General features: G+C 37.2%; 1 protein-coding gene across 2 annotated transcripts in view; it reads right to left on the bottom strand.

The window, feature by feature from the left end:
• Positions 1-22,079, bottom strand: part of IMPG1 (interphotoreceptor matrix proteoglycan 1) — a 66,661-nt gene extending 44,582 nt beyond the window's left edge. Inside the window, exons 1-5 of one of the 2 annotated variants that reach the window (XM_030006032.1) lie at positions 21,360-22,079; positions 8,307-8,540; positions 3,322-3,488; positions 3,080-3,108; positions 490-557 (exon numbers count right to left, since the gene is read on the bottom strand). In XM_030006032.1, the coding sequence (XP_029861892.1) occupies positions 490-557; positions 3,080-3,108; positions 3,322-3,488; positions 8,307-8,540; positions 21,360-21,426 (565 nt within the window). In that variant the 5' untranslated portion in view covers positions 21,427-22,079. The remainder of the gene's footprint in view (positions 1-489; positions 558-3,079; positions 3,109-3,321; positions 3,489-8,306; positions 8,541-21,359) is intronic. The other variant, XM_030006041.1, reaches the window with a different exon arrangement.
• Between the last annotated feature and the right edge of the window lie 291 nt (positions 22,080-22,370).

Here is a 22,370-nt window from a genome sequence, read left to right as displayed (position 1 = left end):
TTTACAGATCTTTATTACTGCATAAATTTCTAGCATTAAAGAACTGTAGTACACAACAGTGTTGATATAGGTCTTACTGGAATAATCTGCTCAAATTAACATCTTGGCATCACTTTCTGGCTAAAGTCATTCTTTATTTTCATCTGCTCACTTATTTTGTCTAACAAAATGCAGCAGCTGACACTCTAAATGTTGTTTTATAACTGAAGCAAAATTAGCTCTATTCTCTACAGGTGAAACTAGGAAAACATATGCATTTAAAGACTGTGAAACAAACCTGGAATGCTACATTTGAGTAGCAGACATGCTGTAAAGAAATAAAAAAATGCTTCTTATAGATTATTTTGCTAATGCATTTTCATTGTACTTCACTGAACTTGTCATGCTTCTACTGCATTCATTAAATTACAGCTTTCTAAGATCTATGAATCACTGGTTTTAGCAATTCTATTTAATGGGCAGATGCACAGCAAGCAGATTTGATTTTACCTGTAGAAATGGAAGAAATGTCTTCCTGCTTTTTGCCACCTGTTTTCTCTGTGGATATTTCATCTTTCCTATCAATCAAATAGAAATGAGTGATTTAATGATCAGCATGCTGTACCGGCAATGGCAAAAGTGTAAAAAAAAAAGTAGAAATTACCCCAGTACTAAGTGTGCTTTAAATGAGAGAAGTTATTTCTAACGGAATATTTGACAAGCTGGTTAAACAGGCAATGGAACAGTAGATCATATTTTATATTCAACAGTTTATATATTCCCTTTCCTCTCCTTCAATACGGTATTTGCTCTTGCAATGAACAAAAATACTGATTTGACATATTCCTCCACCAAGGACTACCAATCCTGCCAGGAATCTGCTCATGAGGTTTCATGACTGATATTCTCCAAGCAATTAGAGGGATGGAGCCACAGAGATTAAATCAGTGCACAGGGTCTGCTTTGTGAGTGAGGGCTTTGGGCTTTGGGTTCCTTCTAATTTTACAGCCAGTGGACATTTCATGGTTCAAAGGGTGTTTCATATGGTTTGGTGTGAGAAGAGAATGGGTGGTCTTATTTTTCAGTTGTCACCCTGCATTTTAATATCATAAGGACGCTTCCAACTAATGATAGTTTCAAATCAGATTCCTGGATCAAGATTATTATGAATTGTAGGAATGTTTATGTTTGGATCTGGATGTAATATTAATGGGTTAACGGCTACCATGGTCCCCATGGCAGACAGCTGAAAACTCCAGTAAGAATATGGTGGGTGTGATGCACAGATTGTCTGTCTTGCATCACAGAATTTGTTTTTGTATTGTTGATATTATTTTCTGTTGTAAGTTTTACAGTCATGTGCTGATGAATAAATTTTGTAACTGCAACTGTTAACTTGCCTGAAAAGCAGAAGTGGTATGTATATATAAGTACACTTTATAAAAGATGTGTTCAAGGTTCCTGCAGTTATGGCTATAGAATAATTTCTGCTCTAAACCCAAATTTTTATTCATTCATAGCTTTTGGAAACATTTAGATTCATAGATAAGAATCTTCTAAGTGACATTTTGAGATTTTCTTTCCTGAAATTGAGGGGTGAAGAATTTCAGTTGTTTTGGGCTCTAAGTGGAGTGTGGAAAAAACCACAGCATAAAATAAAAAGACCTATCATGGAAATAAATGAGGATAGAATTCCTCCAAATTTCTATGGAAATAGCTATTGTTAAGGCAGCGCACACAGGTGGAGTGTTTGTGAAAACTGATATGAGTGAAAGAACTAAGGGCAGTGCAAATGCATAGTGTGGTGGTAATGGAGACAACATGAATCTTGTAGCATAGACAGAAAAGATGGCTGGGCTGCATTTCTATACAGGACCAACCTAGATGTTTAATAACAGAAGCAAAGAACATGAACAACTCCTGGTTTACCACATCCTCTGGATATCTCATGTGGTGAGAACTAAAGTACTATTTGTAATGCTTTCACAATTTGTGTTGCGTCTTTAACTGGAGACTGATCTCTCTACATGGCATCTACAGAAGATACAAAATGTTTCCCAAACCACACAGAAGTAAAGATGAATTTCAACAATGTATAACCACGGCTGCCTCTATTTCCAGGTACAATATGAGTAATTTAATAGAATTTACTTCACATTCTGTCTAGGGAAAACCATACTGTTCGCATAGAGCATAAGAACCCTGAGATCAGCCCCTTCACTTATTGCCTTGCTGCTGCTGTTTGCACTAGACTGAGTGAAAAGACCTCCCTTTGGACTTCCAGGAGAGTTTAATTAGGCCCTACATTATTAAAAATACATTTCTGAGAAAGAAGAACACTCAAGTTCCCATATCATAATGAATAAAGATACATAAGATCTCTGTGATCATGAGACAGTATAACTTATGAATGGAAAAGATTATTTGCTACACCTGAAAATCTAAGAAAATTTGAAGGAAAAAATAATACATTAATCAGAGAAACTGTGGACAATGATTTGTCAGGCTGTACTATAGTATTTATATGCAGAGAGACAGAGTTCAGTATTGTAACTTTAATCCTGCCATTCTCAGACTTCTGAGCATTGCCAGGAGCATACTTTTTTCGAAGAGTTTATGGAATAAAGCATCACGTTAGCTAACAGTATCATGACATCTAAAAATACAGGGGAAAGCTAAAGTAAGGGCATAGGGTTTTCATATTATTGCATAATGTAGCCTCCCCAATAAACTTTTGTTAAGGTCTCTGACTATCCTTTTGAGAATTATAGCTATTGTGGGTAATCTTTTGTCACACTCCCGATCAACACTAGTCTAACACAAAGCCGTGTCTCTGTCAGGGTTTCATGCTCACATTAGTCTAAGAAGACATTCTGTGATGTGTCAAAGTGAACAGGCAACTCAGACATTTGGCCACCTTCATTATTTGTGATTCAATTACTGTGTACTATGATACATACAGTATACGCATCTCTCACAGCACACACCAAATACACCACAGTGCTACCTGTGTATCTGTTCACATCCACACACATCTACACATATCTTTTTCAAAAAAGGCAGTAACAGCAAGTGGCAAGGTTCTACTTGTGCTACTTACCTTTCCTGGAAGGTTCTATGTTTTACTCGCTGCGGAAAGATTAAGAAAAACAGCATTTTACTAGTGGGTGTATCCAACCATTGAGCAGAAGCCTGTTAGCTCTTTCATTTACTGTACTTTTATGTTTTCCTTCTAACACATGCCCCCTCCTCTTCCTGAGCAATACTTTGTCCTTATATAAGCAGATGGGGAGGGACTTGGAAGTCTCCCCCAGTTTCTAAACAAATGTCAGTAATCCTTACCCGTTGGATTATTTCCAGGTGCTCTTGGGAATTGCTGAAGTTTTTGCCAATGTCAAATATGCAGAAAGTTTCCCTCTGGCAGGCAGTAACCCAGTTCTGATATTCAGAAGTGTCAGGAATCCGATCCAGAAAAATACGAAAGGCTTCCCACACAGCTTCCTGGCAGACTGAGTAAGAAGAAAGGGACTGGGGATAGATGCTTTGTACCAATAAGTAAACATGAAAGCCTTTTTAAAGTGATTTGGGATTTACACATTTTACTGTACTTAGTAAACAAGTCCATCTTCTAGGTATTTTTAGATATTTAGTTCTTCTAGATATTTTTGAGTTGACGGTTATTTGCCTGTATGCTGAAGGACTAACAATCTTTGAGTTAAGGATTGCTAATTCCCCTCATTTTAAAAGGGAGATTAATTTGGCCCGACATCATCATCATTAATAAGGAGCAAACACAAAGCACACTTCCTTCACCTCAAAGGTACATACATACAAAGATACATAGTGGATGTTCTAGTGAGAGCAAACAGGGAGGTAGAGAAAAAAAATAATCTAGCAGTCATCATACTTGAATAATCGTAATTGTAACTGTATACAAGGTTTTGTACATTAGTATGGTTAACTATGCATAGAACAAGCTAAACAGAACATATTTAAGATTTTGATACTCCCCACACATATAAAAAAATATTTAAATGGAAAAAGGTATTTTTTAGATGCAGTAGGCTAAAATGATTTGATTATATTCCAAATTTTCAATGTAATTAGTCTTTTCAAAATCCTAAGGACATTCTGCAGCAGGTAAATGCTTTTATGTTTCTTTAAACACCTCTGGAAAATTGAATGACTTAGTATAGGTAAAATTCCTTTGGAAAGAACAAGATTTCCTTCCTTTCTACACAGCTGTACACAGTCATCTGTTCAATGTTAAATATCTCCTCCATGGTGATGAATCACCCAGTTAAATGCTGCATCAGACAAGATCAACAGGTATTGTGGCTGCAGAGAGAACAGTAGCGTCCTGCATCATTTGGGGAAATGAAAATGAACATAAAGAGAGTAAGACAGTGGGGGAGATTTTGAGAAGGTGATATTCAGGAATGGCTCTAAGGGAGTTTCATTTACTGGATGCAAACTGACTTAATTACATGAGATTATGTAAAACACAATATAATAATGGAGACTAGTATTTTTACATATTCTGTTGGCTCACTCCTTATGCAAGCAAGCCATGAAGTTCACCTGTAGTATATTACAAAATACATTAGAATGCATATTTGGGCTTGGCATCCAGTTTTTTGATTTATTTTCTAGGGAAAACTTGTAAAAGTTAAGTTCCTGCTGCAAAGACCTTGCTCTCTAGCACTGTGAGTGAGGATCATACCATGCATGAGTATGTGAGGGAGGGGAGAAAGCAGCAGCAGCTAGGTTATAAAATGACTGCTCAGAAATACTTTATAGGGTTTACTTTCCCTTGATGATTCTGATAACACAGGTCTTAGATATGTCTGCAAAAGTGAGTTTTTGAGAGTGACAGATGGCCAGGTGGGGCTATACTTCTGAGTGCACTTTTACCAACATCTTGCTGAAGTCTCCTTTTTTTTGTAAGTTGAAACCATTTCTAAAAGATTCTGGAGGATAAACTATTCCCTACTCCAGACAGCTACTGTCTATCTGACTAACTATATTAATATGTCTTTGGATTTCAGATACCAGCCCTTCCCCACACCCAAAATATTTGGGTTTCACTTAAGTCACTTCGCACAGCCTCAAACTAAACATAGAATGAATCCTGGCTGCACCCAAGTTGTGTTTAAAATCCCTGAGTGGTCCAAAGAGATCCTCAAGCTAGCACAGAGCCAGCCGGGAAGTGCTGTTCTGTATGGACTTTCCTGCTTAACTGCAGAAATATCCACGTACGCAGGTTGTCCTCTGCAGGGTTCTGTGAACTCAGTTGTGTAAGATCACCAACATGGCTCGATGGCTGCTAGAACTAATGTGTTTTGAACAGAACGAGTGCAGTTTTTCTCAGCTGTCGCTATACCTTCCCATTTGTGGATGATTGCCTCTGTCACTGCTTGTTGATTCCTCTGGTATTGTTTAGTCAAAAAAGTCAGCTGTATTTTTGGCTTTGTGAAAATATAATGTACATTCACTCAAGGTGAAGGAACATGCTTCTTCAAAATGTTGGTTAAAGTTAAATGCTTTTAGAGAAGGGGATTTTCAAACATATTAGAAAAACGATTTTAAGAAAACTTGCTAGCAATTTAAAAGCTGTTGCCTTTAGCACTTTACTTTGCAAAGTTCATTACTGTGAGATGGGCCATTTATTGTCAGTACTTGATACCTGCTTTGACTTAGAGTGAGATAATTATCTGCATTATCTAAAATATCAGTGTCTCTGAAATTAGTGCAGTTTCTCTAGGTGTTCTCTAAACTTGCTGTAGGGATGTACTCACCTAGCTGTGTTAGGGCACCTCAATAATACCTCAGGAACGACCTGCCCTCCCAGTAGAGCAGCTGCATGTGGAGCAGATGTGGTCAGATTATTAAAAAGGAACAGGCTGTCTTTTGAAAAGATTTATTCATTATGAGCTAGCAGTTAAGGCTACTTTCTATCATCTTTTTTTCTCACTTACAACTCTCTGGTATCTGTTTTTCTGAGCAGTAACTGCTGAATAAAGATATACTATCTGATGAAAAGTAATCCAGTTACCAGGGTTCAAATAAACATGACAGATGGCCAGCTGAGGAGGCGTCGTAGCTGATTCCATGCATGAGGGACTGCCTTCATGGGGACTTAAGATATGCTGTGTTATTTCAGAGTTGATATAGGGTCACAGTAGACTCAGGTTATCCTATAGCAACTGTCTAAGCTCCTATATCTGAGCTGGTTTGTGTTGTATGCTCATTCTTGAAAGCATAAAATACATGTAATATGCAAAAAAAAAAAATTGTGTAGTTTTTCTTAGGAAGCAGTAAAATTCTCTAGAGGACAGATATAATCCACAGTGCTGTTACAGTTCTAAATGTGTCATGGGACTTGGAGGGGTGGAAGTGGTCTCCTAGATTTAGATACAGAAAAGAACGGACCTAAAGGTATGTCTACAAAACAAAATGAAGGTAAGATTGTCCCACAGATAGGCACAGGCTGTAAGACTCCAGCGTGGCTACCAGATTATCTTTTCATGAAGGCTTGTACTGTGGTTACAGCTTCAAGGATAATGCTTGCACCACCACATTTTCACTGCTACCTTTTTTCTTCATTTTTCCCCTTTCATCAGGTAAATTAGCATGCTCACCTGGGAGGGCAGAATTCTTGGGTTCTGATCTTTCCTTGAAGGAAAGATTTTCTGAGGTTTTAATGAAGGACATTGTAATGGAAAATGTGCAATTATTCAAGGGAGGAGAAACACCTTTTTCTGAATGAGTGTACAAGTTATTCAGCTGCAGTCATCTGTTTTCTTGCTTACTTTTGGGGAAGTACTCCAGCTTCAGCTGAAGATCTGAATGATACCTACTCAGAGAATTTTGTGAGTGTAGGACACTCTGCTGGGAAAGAGGAGATGTAAGTTTAAACCTGCTTGCACTACACGGTTTACAGAGCCCAATATCCCAGCTGATGTGCTGCTCTCCAAAAAGGTGGTAGTATTGTCATCATCAGTTTTTAAATGAAAATGTCATAGTTGCAGTTCTTTGCGTTCAAGTCAAAGATACCACACTGTCCCAGGATAGCTTGTTTTCAGCCCAGTGAGGGATGTGCCAGTGAGTTTTAGGGACTTTCAGGATTAATTAGTATTGAAGAAAGGCTTTTTGAATCAGCCTTTTTAACACGTTTCACAATTCTGTCTAATGCCCATTGGGTTGAAATTCAGTCCCACAACAGATACCAAATATGCTTGTATCTATAGGAATGGCTGCAAACATTGGTGTAGTTTGCCCATGCTGCTTATAGCAAGCAGCTGCCAGAGTAAAATTTTTGCAGCTTTACATCCAGGTTTCATTTCAGAGGGAACTAGCTGGTTCCCCGAAAGAGAGCTGAGGAATGGCCAAATTACATAAATGTATGTGAATGGTTGGAGACCAATATAGAAGACAAATAGATAAGCAAAGTTGATTTAGGGAGTAGATGTTGCCTTAGATACTTGCATCCCAGAAGTACTGACTAGATTTTAGAATTAGCTTTGGACCATCTAGCTGCAGCACAAAAATATGCATTTTGCTAATACAAATTGCAACAGACACAGAATGAAAGACTGGGAGAGGTAGAGGGAGGAAGAGAGGAAATCTAAAAAACAGGGGCTATTTGCACTGTGCTCCCTAGGGACCTAAATTGGTGTGGTAACTCTATAGGCTTTCTATGGTCAAGGGAGATAAAGAAAGGACTGGGAAGGGAGTGAATTAATTGGGAAAGGGCAGAAAACCCATTCTAGACTTTCTGAAAGTAAGACTAAGGTCTTTGCATGAGCTGATGGCAATTATCTCAGTGTTTGTAGCGTACCAACAGTGCCACAGACTTTATATAACTACAAATACACCAACATATTTGAGCAATGACCAATGAATAGTTTCATTACTTGTCTTGAGCTGGTGGGATTAATTCTGAGTAGCAATGATGGTACCTGCTGCACTTCGAGAAAGGCAGTACATCTTTACACAGTAGTGCAAACATAATTTGGTCTTCACGTTCTGCCATGCCAGAGCACTGTGCAACTGAGTTTCATTAGTCATTCTGCCATGCCAGAACACTGTGCAACTGAGTTCATTAGTCCTCTGAGTGAACTGTTTTATTCTGTTCTGCTAACTATCTGTCTTGAGCCATGCTGATGTACATGTAACATTTAATTATCTATGTAAAAGTAAAGCATAAAGCAAATGGCACATACACTGCTTAGAGCTAAAGAACAAGATTCTGGAAAATTATTGTGTTTCCTCAATTAAAAGAAATACTTTCAGAGAGGAAGTACATGCTACAATCATCATCTTACCTCTTAATCTATAGTAAGCTTGGTGACTGGCTAAAATCTGCTTCACTGATTCTTGTGGGCAAACTTTCACACCAGTTGAGAAAAAGGATGACCTCTTTGTTCGGTGTTTTGCCATGTCAAATATCCGCCTTATGGTTGATACTCTGGACCTCTTTGTTGTTCTTTCTGTTTTGTCTGACCCTGAAGCATCTGCAAGATGTTTGGCTTCGCTGCGGTTTATTTTATTAGGGATTTCTGGAAAAGATAAAAAGTAAGCATGAACATAAGCATACATTGCATAGGCAATAGGTATCCAGTGCAAGATCATGTCTGGAAAATGGGTATGAACCCGAGAGTCCTTTTTGTTACGTTATATTGGTGTCTGAATTAATGTGCTGAGGAGAAACATCTTGTGATCACATGGGGGAACTGGGACTCAAGAGACCTGGTAACTAATTTCCTTGTATCTCAACACGTGACCCTGGGACACATAGGGTAAAAGTTTCAGAAGCCCTAAATCTTGTTTTCAAAAGTGGCTTTGGGTTAGATCCACAAAGGACACTTAAGTGCTTGAACTTAGTGCTACAGCATCTCATTTGTGAGCGTATCACCCTGTAGGGAAATTTACACTACAGTGATTAAGTAATGGTCTGGAGCTTGGGGAAAGTGAAGCATATCTATATCAGCTTACAGTGTAAAAAGGTGTCTGTGCTAGAAGTAAAATGAGAAATAGTTGTACCTTAAATCTGCACCCTTTTGAGATATTCTTATCTTTCGTTTGGGCTTCAGGGCACATCTCCCTTCACATCAGGTTCATAGTCTTGAACCCATCCCAAGAACTGGACCCTGAAACACTTTCTTTCAAAAGCTGAACAGGAGTTTGATTGTCTTTGGGGAAAGAAAGAGCTGTTTCCAGTCTGCTCCTTTTACTGCACAGTGCACTCCTCTACCCTTCCCTCACATAAACTGAAGTATTAATCAGAACAGACTGCAATTATGTTTCTTTGCTACTGGATGATAGGTGTTGTGAATGCTGTGGCATTGTATCTCAATAGATCTTTATTCCTGGCAAAGTGGAACAGCTACAGTAGAAAAAAATGAAATCAGTGACTGGGAATTGAAGATCTAGGCTTAACTGTTACTTATGGAGCTATTAAGTTATAAAAAATGGAAATGCTTGTAGGGTGTCAAAATAGCCTCAGGCATAGGAACCCCCATATTAAAAGGCACACAAAAATTCAGGACTCATTTGGTTCCACTTCCTAAGTATTTGTGATGCAGTATTACGTGACATAGAAGCTAAATTTAATGTAAAAATGTTAATGATAAAAATAGCATATAAGGTACACATTTAAAAGACCTGAAATACAGCATTTTGCAGGATCGTGTGAAAGGAGCAATTAGTATCTTTTAGATTATCTTCCAAAATTTTGCATACATATTAATAAAGATGTTAAGGTTAATTTGGAAATACCTTTTTTTGGTTGCATTTTCATACATTTGATACAGTTATTACAGATGAAAAATAAAGAAAAATGTAAACAGAATAAAAGACATTTTGAAAGAGCTGTTTTGAAAGAAAAGTGTAAAATTTGTAGATAATTGGAAAACTTCAAGGGAGAAAATGTAAGACAGACCTCATATATGTGTATGCTGATGAATCAACTAAAAAAATTGCTTTGAAGAATGGTTTAAAAACTTGTAAAAGAAGAATAAAAGGAAATAGCAGGGTTCAAAAGGAACAAGTTCAGTGAGAGTAATACCATCAAAAAAATTAAGAGTAAAAAATTATCAGTTTTCTGGAGAAAGAAGAAATGTCGTGCTGCATATAACAAACACTAATTATCATGTTCTTAGGCAAATCAAGAGAAAATAAGGAAGGTAAAAACACATTATCTTGACAATTTGGAACTGAGTTAATTAAATGTTTAAAGAAAAGTGGGCAGATAAATGATGAAAGAAAAATAATTGAAAAGCATACTGTTACAAAAAGAGTAGTACTTGAAGTAAAAAATGGAAAAAAGTCAACCTCTTCACTATGATGAATATTGTATGAAAGGCAGGAAGTCATACAATGAAGGCAACAGGTGATTGTTATTGCTTTGTAAAGCATGCCAGAGGCAGCAACCTGTAGGCCTATAACTGTCTAATTGTTGCAAGGTAGTTTAAAATGATGATGCAGTCCTATAGTGTTTGTCATTAAATAAAATGGAAGTAATTTTTCAACAGTAATGTCAGGTCATGAACCATAAACTGCATAAAAGGAATTTCCCTTGTGAAAACATGGCTTTGAGTCCATCAGAAACCACAAGTGGCCAAACACTGGATCAGCTGAGACACTGAATTATTTTAATGATATATGGGGTGAGAGCAAAAGATTCAATTCCATTGAAATCTCAAAGCAGAGCTCTGAAATCCTCTAGAAGAAAATACCAAAAATCTACATGGAAAGTAGCCAGTTGTAAGTCTATTACCTTTTACAAGGTATATTAACTGCGATAGACCAGCTGCCCAGGCAGTCTGACCAACTGGGGCAGAGGATTTTGTCACTAAGCTCTTTGATAGCTTTTGTATGGAGCAGAGGCCTTTCTTGAAGGATTTGCTTCTTCCCCAGGATTTACCCCTAAGTCATTAACTTGAATTAAGAATTATACTATTAATAAGACTGACAAAGGAGATTCTTCTCAAATGATTGTTGTGATGATTTCAGTCTCTCTGTGTTAGGGTCACTATTTGGGCTTTTCAGTCTGAGAAAGTGACCATACATTATCTGCTTCCAGTTATCACTGTTCTGCTAGTCTATTCAGGGTAGGTGTAAATATTTTTCTCTTTTCATTCTTTCCCTTCAGTTTCCACTTTTTTTGTGGGAGGGATCTGTGGCTTAAGTATGCTTATTGTAATAGGTTTAATTTCATTTATATCTTGTGGTTAGTAAATTTCCCTTACTAGAGAAACTTTTATTACCATCAGTTCTTGAAATCACTTTTTTACTAAACTTAAGCAAAATTTGAATTGGTAAAAGCATTGGCCCCTCTCTCCACATGATTGTCCAATACTTATTCCCTAATATATGAATGGAAGAAAACCTGTCTTCTGGTACAAACATTATTTGTTCACAATTCCTCAGACCTGTGCTTTCTTCTGTGTCTGTGGAAATTCTGAACTGAGAAATTTTTACCTAAGGCTCCCAGATGGTTCAGCCATATACTTTACTTTAATATGGCTCCATCTACAACTTTTTAGATGCTTTGCTTTCAGTGTCCTCAGTTGAAAAAATTAATCTAAAAAAGACCTGTGCTGTTATGAAGTTGAACCCGTATATATTAGCTGATCCCTTTTCATTTTACCATGCAACATAGTAATTGTGTAAACTGGAATGGTGCAAATTTTACAGGGTGCATGATTTGATCATATAAAAAATCCCAATAATACTAGGCTGATTTACTTTTCTTAAAATAAATAATTTTTGTAATTTTTTTTGGTTCTCATTCTCCTTTCTGAAACAAACATGCAATTAATATATTTAGTGTTTACTGTGCCCAATTTGACTTTTTTTTATTTAACTCCATTGTTTCACAAAGGTGACTCTGTCAGTTTTACCTTTAAAAGGTATGTCTAAGATTTTTAGTTTTCTTTGATAGTTCTAGGGCAGAAGGGGAGATAACTGTCAAAGTCTGGTGAAATTTTATTGTACTTTAGCTTAATCTCCAAGGTGCCTTAAACAACGCTGTAACTCTCCTTTATTCTCACATGAAAGAACCTGCATCATTGTCCCCATTTTCCAGGTGGCATACTTGAGGAAAAAAGTTAAGGTAGTTTTACCAAGATGATCTACAGAGCCACTGTCAGCCATTATTAAAATTTGGAGTCCCTGACCTCTAGTCCTGAACTTAGACAAATATAACAAAAGATTTTCAAAATATGATAAAGCAATTTTCAAAATATGATATAGCAATCTTTTTCATATGGGACCTAATAAAAATGCTTTGACGTCCATACAGACCCCTCAAGCGCATAATACTGTTCTTCAGGTTTTGTTTTCTGGCAGATAAATGGTATTCATGTCTCAAACTATAAATCTGAAATCCTCGGAATTAGGGCAGGCCTTGTGTCTCTTGAGGCCTGCATTATCAAATTTATACCCTCACTAAAAAAACAAGGCAGGAGAAATAGATTTTAAAGGTGAGAGTTCCTATGCGTTTTTAATAATCTGCATGATGAAAAAGGAAAAGTACATCATTATTTAACTGGATTCTAGGAAAAAAAGAGTTAAAATCCATTCAGATAATTGGTCAATGTTCTTTTTTTTGGGTTTTTTTTGTGTTTTTTTTGTTTGTTTGTTTTATAAACACAGGATGAAGCAGCTTGTATTCATACCTTTTTGTATAACTGTAGTGGATGCTTTTCGGCACAGCTTCATTCATTTCTAGCTGTTAATAGTATCAGTTTTGGGAGGACTCCAGTTTTTGTGGGGGTTGTTTGGGTTTTTTTCAGCAATGTAGACAATCTCTGTGTAGGAACATTTACCTACAGCATTAATTTGAAAGTAATTTACTAAAATGTAAAACTTTTAGTTTTATTTGACCTTAGAAATTTAAGATGTCATTGTATACAAAAAGAAGAATTTAAAACATGGTAGCTAAAGGTTCCTGCAGCAAAATTCAAGGTGACATCAGGACAAAACTGTTGAAGTCTGAATAATTCATCATTAAAATAATCACGAGGTTTGACATGTATGAAAAAGCAGATTAGTCTGAAAAATAAGTGGATGTTCTTAGGATAGAGAAGAATGCTTGATTGATAAATGATACATATTGCCTGCACAATAAAATAATTATTAGTTAAAAGACAAGGCTTATTTAAGGGGAACTGCTGAAATAGGATAAGGAAAGCTTATCAAAGAGGGTTAATTCAACAAAGATCCCATATATGTGTTGCTGTGATCCAATTAAATATACAGCAGGGCCAACAGCCCCTGTGTTGATAATTCAACCAGTAACAAAAGCAAGGATGACTAGTCATGGAAAGTTGATCTTGAGATCTCTGAAAGGGCTGATCAATGTAAACACCAGATGGAGCATAGAAAGTACAGAGAGGGGTAATATCCTAGACTCTTCACGTAGAGGCAGTCTCCTCCTGTCATGGGAATAGTGAGGACCCCAAAATCTAATGGCACTTGCCAGTGACAGACAGGGTGGCCATGACATATTCTCTCCTTCTGTTCCTTTTTTAATCTTTTTTTTATGCCACATTGCCTCAGTCCCAGTTGCATGGAAAGGGTCTGACTGGATTGAAGGGGCTTAGATGAGCAGGGACAGATTAAAATATGGCATGGCTTTATCATCTAATGCAGCCTAGATCCTCCATACGAGTAGTAGGAGCAGCATCTATCTTCTCCCAGAGAAGCATGCAACAACCTCTATCTGCCCATGCAGACGTGGACGTAGAGGCCCTTTCCTTGTACTCTTGCTGATGTTTGGGGCTGCTTTGCCAGTGCTTTGTCAGACACTGTAGCTCTGACTGTGTTTGAATTAGATTTTCAAGCTTGGTTTCACAACCGTGAAGGCTCACAACTTTAAAAACGTGAGAGTATGGCATCCCATTTTAGAAAAATTAATACTAATATTTAATCTGCTCAGGTCGTCTCTGAGAGCTTTGTGCCCTTAAACACAGGATTATATGTCTTACTTGTACTTGTCTTTGGGCACAATATATTTTTTAACGCACACAGTGAAAGAACTTTGAGAGGAATTGCTGAGGGGACTCGACCCCAACAGTTGCTGCATCCTGGTGGGTAGTGGGTCTTGTCTGGGAGCTAACTGGGGTAGCAGAGGCACAGGAGAGAACTCAGTATGGATCTCACTTCTTCAGGTTTAGTGCACTTAGCTAGTGAGCTGCTGGGTAAGAGGGCAGTATCCACTACTGTGGGGATGTTTTACTGAAAGAGAAGGAGCTGACATTGATGCCTAGCTTCAGAAGGTGAACACTGGCCAGAGGAGAATGCCTGTGTTCCTAAAAGAAAGGAAGAGTGCTAAGGCATTTATATTAAAAGTAATTAATTTTAATTCCTCAAAATGAATATTGACAATTATGAACATGGTAATTCCTGTTTGGTATGTTGGCTTGTGTGAATGCCATTCTTAAATGTCACTAAATAGTAACATGGAATGATGCCTGGGTAGCTAATCATGGCAAAGAGCTATGTGGCCCAAGTCCAGTCCTCCAGCTTGGAAGACCTTGTGTTCAGCTGCTGGTGTTCACTAGCAAACTTCCTGCACAAGTACCACAAAGGTACAATGGGGACTTTGTGTTGAAGACAAAGTATATCTGATCCCTGTATCTCTTGTTTGGATTCAGCATGACAAAATGTCACCTGCACATGTGCACAAGCTGTGCTCAAGCTCTCTATGACACAGGAGAGCAGCTCCAGGCTCCTGCTTAAGAGGTAAGTTCTGTGATTTTCAGCATTTTAAAGACTATGTTCTTGTTATGAATTAGATCTGTACCAAGGCTTTTCCTCCTTAAGAATTCAGGAAAGTGGCGGGTTTTCATAAAACCTGCTTCTTGGCAGGAATGCATGATGGTGCTCCATTAAACATTTATGGAAGACGAAGAATTTAGTTACTGTTAACATAGTACTCAAATAAGGCAAGGCTCCCATTAATCCTTATGTGATATATTCCTGTTGTTATCCTTATGTTAAAAATACTAAGTGGTTATAATGAAACAATTTACACCTCAGAACTTATATGGAAATAAATCTGGAGAATGTGATAAATTATTTTGAAATATATGTTATAGCAATGACAGTAGTAAATGTCTAAATTTTAATAAAACCCCCAAAACTTCTTGTTTTAATGGTGTTACATTCAAAGCTAGGAGATAGCATTAGATAATGGTTCTTTTGCAGAACCCTTTAAATTAACCTGAATTTACATTTTGGTACCAAAGATCACTGTTGTCACCAACCAATGTGCTTTGGAACTTCATTAAGTGTGAAGAATTTAATTTCTGTAGGTAGGTAACATTGAGAAACTAAAATAGGTATCATAATCCCTCAGCTGTTCCCCTCCTCCCAGATATTCACTCAAATCTGTGTGGTTTTCTATGCCAAGTGGAGAAACACAACTATTAAATCAACCAACTTCAGAAAGAAAGCTAAGAAGATAATTTGAAACAATTTTTATGAAATTTATGCTTAGGCCTTATGACAAACAAATATCATTTTTTCTCTCTGTCTAAATAGGCAATTTGGTAACATCTTTGAATTATGCTAACTATACAATTCATGGCAAAATGACTATGCTAAATTATATACCTATTATAGATGAGAGCAGGAAACATAATAAGTCACTGGTAAGATTCTCCTGCTTTTGTGAATATAGTTGTCATATACTGACTAAAAATGAATCCACATTTACGATAAATGCAGTCTGTACCTACCACAGATATTGAAGATGCTGAAAGCTTTATGAGTCAACACATGTGATTTTGACACATTTCCTTCCTACCTGAAAGAGCATCATAAGAAACTCATGTTTTCCTTCACATCATGTGTCTCATTTAAGGTAGAAATATATACCATCTCTTTCAGACAGATAAGTGCAAGTTCTGGTGAAGGATCCTCCTTGTTATTCATCAACTCTACTAACCGCTGCTGCTGGAATTCATAGAAAATATCAAAGGCCATCTATTGTTTCATTGCCAACATCTGAATCCTGTAACAGTCTGCTTAAGGTCCAGGACCCGGACTAGAAACATCATTAAAGAATGATTGGTTATAATGTTGACATATGAAACATATATATTTGTATTTCCTTGGCCATCTTAGAAGCATTTGACCTGAAATGCTCTTCTGTTACCTGATATGGTTTACATCAAAGGATGCAAGAAAATGCTTTAAATGTTTGAGTACTTCTTGGAGGGGTGCGTCCAATCTGCAGAGACAAAACACTCACTTGAGCACCTCTGCTATTTATTTCCTAATCAGTCTTACTCAAGATGTACAGCCATCCTCTGAGAAAGTCAGTGAGACAGCATAAGTTCAAGTTCCTATGATATTTTGCCATGTATGTCAACATTTCAACAATTTTGATGGTGTGAGTCAGAGTTGCAGTGCAGAATGGGCTTATTGACGTAACCATATTAAAATATGATGGCAGTTAGGATGGTTGGCATATGAGAAAGCTTCCAGGAGCCAGAAGCCACAGTGCCATCTCTCTGCTTGAACGTGTGTAATGGGAACTGGTCAATTTTACTCCACAGTTCAGGGGTGCTCATCCTGCAATACAATCTACAGTCTCTGCCTAATTGACACCATCTCATTTTGACAGAGAGTGACTTGGGCTTAACCTTACCTAACTTAGTTATGTGTCAAGGTGCATAGACCAAGTTAGGTTGGGAGGACACCTGGAGGTCACCTAGTCCAATTCCTTGCTCTAAGCATGGCCAACTTCTGAGCTAGATGAAATTTATCTAGTTTTGAGGGAGAGGAGGAAAGAGAAAGGAAGTGGATTAGAACTGTCTTCATTTTGTGCTGTAATAACAAAATCACAAAATGAAAGATGAGTGCACTACTGCTTCCTACCTGAAGCTGCTGGGGCTTCTATGATCTGTGTTGATTCATGTATGAAAGGTATGCCTGGAGCATACCCACTAAAACTGTATTTCAGGTAACAAGGTTACCAAGATTGTTAGTATAGAATTTGGATAAAAGTCCATGAGAGGTCCTGAAAGAGTCAGACTGGCCAATAAGAAGGTAATATTGGCTCTGCACTGAAGCAGAAATTGAAATGCCAGTAGAACCCCAGCACTAAAAAGATAAGCATGGTGGCCTAAGTATAATTAGCTCTGTAGCTATGAGTCCGGGTCCTGCTGATTTGCAGACATCTATGTGACTAGGCAGTTGCTTTGAGAATCAGCCTGCTAAACTTTGCTGCTGTCCTGCTTTATGACTGCAATGCTTCTTACAGGTCAGGGCTTCAGTTTCTGTTACACCTCAGGTCCCCATGCTCTTGTGAAATGAGGATGATAGTGTTACTCTGTCAGACAGCTATATTGTAAGGTTAAAACTGGTGGCATGCTGGCAAAAAAAGATAAGGCATGCTACAATTACATAAGGGTATATAAGGATACCTACACTGTGGCAGGTGTCAGGGTACTCCCAGATGACTGTTATCTTATGTTTTCCAGATATGTTACTATTCAGAAGTGTCTGTCCAGTAAATAGCGGCTGATAGTGACTAAATGCCAGTATATATGTATATACAAGCAGACAGATGGATAGATATTTCTTTTTAGGAATTGTGTTGTTCAATATCACATGTTCCTAAGGGGAAGAAATTGAAACACAGCTGGGCTTGCAAAGTGCAAAGCACATGGAATGTGCAGAATAGTGCACCTAATTCCTGATAAAAATTGAAGAATTGTGTGATAGAGAATGAGCAGAAGACTCATTATCCCCAAAGGCCTGGGAATAGGACAGAGGTACAAAAGCAGAGGGGAAAACATATATTTAAAATATTTTAAAGCATCAAAATGCAGTAGTTTTCCTTCTGGGAAGAAGACAGCGTGTTTGCTACATCTGATGAATGTTGGCCATATCGCTTGCTGCACTGCTGAAGCCACTAGGACACCACAATTAGCTGAGAAATGAAGAATAGCATAAACAATAATCTGGATTTCTAGCAGGTTAAGATTTATTGTAGCTACTTTATTGTAGCCTGTAAATTAATGTCCTGTAGAGGGAGAAAACCTTTTATTATGAATAGCAATCATCTTGTCCACAGGTATTTTCAGAGAAAAAAATCCCACACATCTAACTGTTCATTCACATATAGTTCACTAATCACTATGGTAGGGGTATGATTATATCTGGAATTAATCTTTAAGATGCAGCAACAATATTGTAGTATTTTTATTCAAGTTTGGCTTTTAGCCAGGAAATAGATAAGATTAAAACCCACATATAATCCAGTGTTACATTTGTTTGGGAAGGGGGAAAAAAAAGTTTTACTTTTCATTTGTTTACAAGCATAACCAGGAAAACTAACTTTAACTTGGTAATTCTTATTTTATGGATGAAAGCAGAAAATAATCTTAGTGCAAAAAGCAGATGTCTCTTTCTTCTTTCTTTCTTTGAAGCTTTATGCTCTTTGACTTCCCTTTTCTTTTGGCACAAGTTTGCTTAACCCTTTTTTCAAGGGCAATTATAGTAATGAAGATCTGCAACACTTATTGCTGAATTGGAACAGCCGAGCGGGAAGGACTAAGTCAGAATGAATTAAAATTGTTTCATAGAGCACACACAAAGCCTTTGTGTCCTAAAGAATGGCTGAGTAAATAGCGGATATTTGCTTGCTGAATAAAAAATAACAGTGAACAGCCTTGAAGGCTCTCTGGTTCCCTTACATTCTCAGTATCAAGTGCTAGGATGTACCCAGCATCAATGTATAGTTTTGAGAGTTCAAAGCTCCTTTGTGTTTTGCTAGTTATTCTGGGGTTTCAGTGGTTTACAATTCAACAGTTAAAAATTATTCTACTGTAATATTTTGTGTGTAGATTTTTTGCCATCGCAAAGGTTTTATGCCCCTCACTTTCCCTTCCCATTGTTAGAGCCGGTTTGTGTGAGTTCAAGTCCTGAGGTCATTTCCTGGATTCTGGCACTAGTCATGGCCAAAGATAAACACTCTCTCGCTAAAGTCTTTATTTTGTTCCCTACAGTTTCCTGTTTGTTTACTGCAGAATTGGAGGTGCTCCTGGACAGCCTCCAAACGTCTGGGAAAAGGACTCTTTTGGTCCTAAAATAGGGACGAGGAAGAAGGACCACAAGACATTACCGAGCAAGCTCCACTTTTGTTAACGCACTTTTTGTTAAATAGATGTGAGCAAATCAGGAATTTGAATTTAAGATAGTTTTGTTCATGAGGAAAACAAAATATCAACTGATTAACCCTATAAATATTTAGAGATTATTAGCTCTATTTTTTTTAAGATGGGAGTATTTTATGTCTTAGTCTCTTATTTCCAAGTCTGTCACTGTTTACATGTACTGCAAACTTGAATAGCCATAAAAGCCTCAAATCATCTGTTAGAATCACTAATGAGTGCTTAATATAAGTATTCGGTCTATTGGCAGAGCCTGTGTACTTTTGAAAATATTTTCTCGAAGTATCTGACCCTAGAAATAAGTCATAAAATAACAGTTCTGGAAACAGCCCTGCTCTGGTAAAGAAGTTTCTTAACACAAGCATTAAGTCTTTTGAGATCTGTATGCATATATTTGAGATAACGTAGTTTTAAAATATTATATATGGCATGGCTACATGGCAGTAAAAATTATTGTGCATTTATGCATACCACATGTACTTTATAAAACTGGTGGGAAGGAATTTTTCCAATTATCATTCATATGCATGTATAGAAAAAATGTTTTTTCCCCTGAAAGCCATCAAAAAGGAGAAAATTCCAACACTGCTACATAAGCAAGATGCTATGTGAGGTTTATTATTGGTCATTGTTTCCTGAGTGTTGATAAACATTCTATGCACCAAGTCTTCTACTACATCTCTTAGGGAGATAATATACAGTTCTGTATTCTTCTCTGTCAAGATAGCCTCCCAGGATTTTGCTGGTCTTTTATGGGAAATGTATTGTAACATACAATCACAATTTGCAATAGGTGAAACTGTGTGACCCCACTTTTTACATTATCGCTTTCTCAGTTCATAATTATAAACATGGACTGTAATGATACCATCAAGCATGCACAGATTACCTGGAATTAATTCTATCTCCTTCTGTCATAGAATATGCAACTTAAATGCAAAAGCAGTGCATTTGATATAACTTTTCTTCTTGTCAGACATGAACTATCACCCATTCTCTCATTTTTTGCCACATTTCCAAAATATCATTAATGATTATATGACACTATTTACATGGAATTAAAAAGCAAAATCAAAGAGCAACACAATATAAATCTAGTGTTAACTAATACATTACTTTTTCCCAAGGGTTTTTTCAGTACTGTAATTGTCCACTAGAGAAAATTTACATCATTTCAGTGAGATACAAGAACTGTGTTCTTTATTTTCTAAAGAAAATCTGTGCAAAGAAAAGCAAGACCAAAAAAAAAAAAAAAAGTGTAAATAAAACTTTCAAAGTAGTATTGACAGCAGACTATATTTTACACCATCACTTTAACAAATATTTAAATACTATTGAGGAGACTTCTCTCTTACCATTTTACATTCTTTGCATTTAATTAACATGCCTAAGACTGACATAAAATAGGAGGTCATTGACTTGGGCAAGCATAAAGCAGTTGTAATATTGGCTTTTAATTCAATTATATGAATATCAAAGCATAGATGGAAAAGTTAGTAAGAAAACTCCCCCAAAATTAAACATGTTCCCCAAAGCTCTAAATCTATTGAACATGGAACTGAACAGGGAAAAATCACACTGCCATCTTTTCTGTTTTGTTGCTGAAGAAGCTTTAACATTGCTGTGAACTTTTTAATGTTTTTAAAAGGAGCAATAGTTAGCTGTTACAATTATTATTACTACAGTAATCCTTACTAGTACTGCCATTTTTTGTATATTTGCCAATATGGTTTATTCCTCTAGAATTTGTATATCTAAAACTTTGAAGTTGTTTCTAACAATGGCTAGTAAATACAAAGATATACTTTACTACTTTCCCTTCAAGGATGGCAGACCATCTTTAACAATGTCAGCACTTACATGTTCTTTCAGCTATTTTACCCCTTCCATATAATTGTTTTTGAAATTATATTTTTCCATAACAGAACATACGCTGGTAAATCGAAACTAAATGGCATCTCTTACAGAGATTGTAAAGCCTGGGAAACACACATAAGAAATCTTGCCAATGTTTCCTTTTCCAACTTTTTTAGCAATGTCAGTAACTGTGCGGTCTCTAGCTGAATTGTCAAAACACTGAATTCCAAACAAAGAATTCTGTAATGTGAAAATACCCTGATCTTTCAGTTTATTTTTTTTCAACATATGCACTGTAAATTCATATAAACCTTTAATATATGAACTTACCTCTGCTTCCCTGAACTTGGAGAGCAAGGCAAATGATCAAAAATATTAATCCAGTTTTCAAATGCATGCTGTCTATTGATCATTCACAGTGTTCAAGATCAATCATGCAGGAAATAACAATACTTAGGTCAAGTAGAAGAATTTTGTTTTCTTAAAGAACTAAAATCCCCAAATGTCTTCCCTCTTATTATTTTTCAGGTGTCCCCAGCCTTGGACCGCATTGAATTGCAACTAAGCAAAGAGTGCATGCAACAGGTGCCAGAATGCAAGAGCTGGACAAACCCCTCCAACGCACACACTTCTAGCCTGGGGGACTGGAGTGGTAAGACAAGAGTGACGAAGTTTTAAACAAAAGCAGTGTCTGTTTCTGGAATAATCTGTTTATCTGCTGCTCAGACATAATCCCTCTTACGGTCCAGCTGGAGGAGCTTTCTTCATCTTATTAACCTTCTGGAGCAGCATCTGTCAACCCCAGAAGACTTCAGGAGCACCATGATAAACAACGGAAGTCTCTTCTAGTGCCCGTTGCCTTTGAACATTGATCCTTTGGGCATTCCGGAGGTACAGCATGTGAGCGGAGGCGAAATCACGGGGAGAGCTAATTGTGCTATTTCCAAATGAGTGATCATAAAACCCAGGGAACTTCCTTTGAAGAAGAAGACAGCTTTGTCTGAAAGAACACACTATACTCAGCTTTTCCACTGTATATGTCTTGGAAGCCTCTCTCTCTTCTCATACCAAAAGGTTGCTGTTGCAATATTCCTATCCAAGCAGTGATGATGATGTTCTGTGACAGCGGTGAAATGATGACTCAGCAGTAAATTGCAGCAGTGTTCAGGGCTGGCACAATCTGATGCCAAACTGCAAGTGGGGAAGGGACGGTGCTGCATAGAGGAAGAGTAAGAAATGGTGGTGGGATACGCTGTCTCAAGCATATAGCTATAACCAGGCCAAAAATTGGCTGTGAGTGAATATACTTTTCAAACAGCTCTGTTCCAGTTTCCCAAATAA

The sequence above is a fragment of the Aquila chrysaetos genome, chromosome 2 (assembly GCF_900496995.4).
Source record: "Aquila chrysaetos chrysaetos chromosome 2, bAquChr1.4, whole genome shotgun sequence".
NCBI classification, from domain to species: Eukaryota; Metazoa; Chordata; class Aves; order Accipitriformes; family Accipitridae; genus Aquila; species Aquila chrysaetos.
This window is presented reverse-complemented; position numbering and strand designations above follow the sequence as displayed.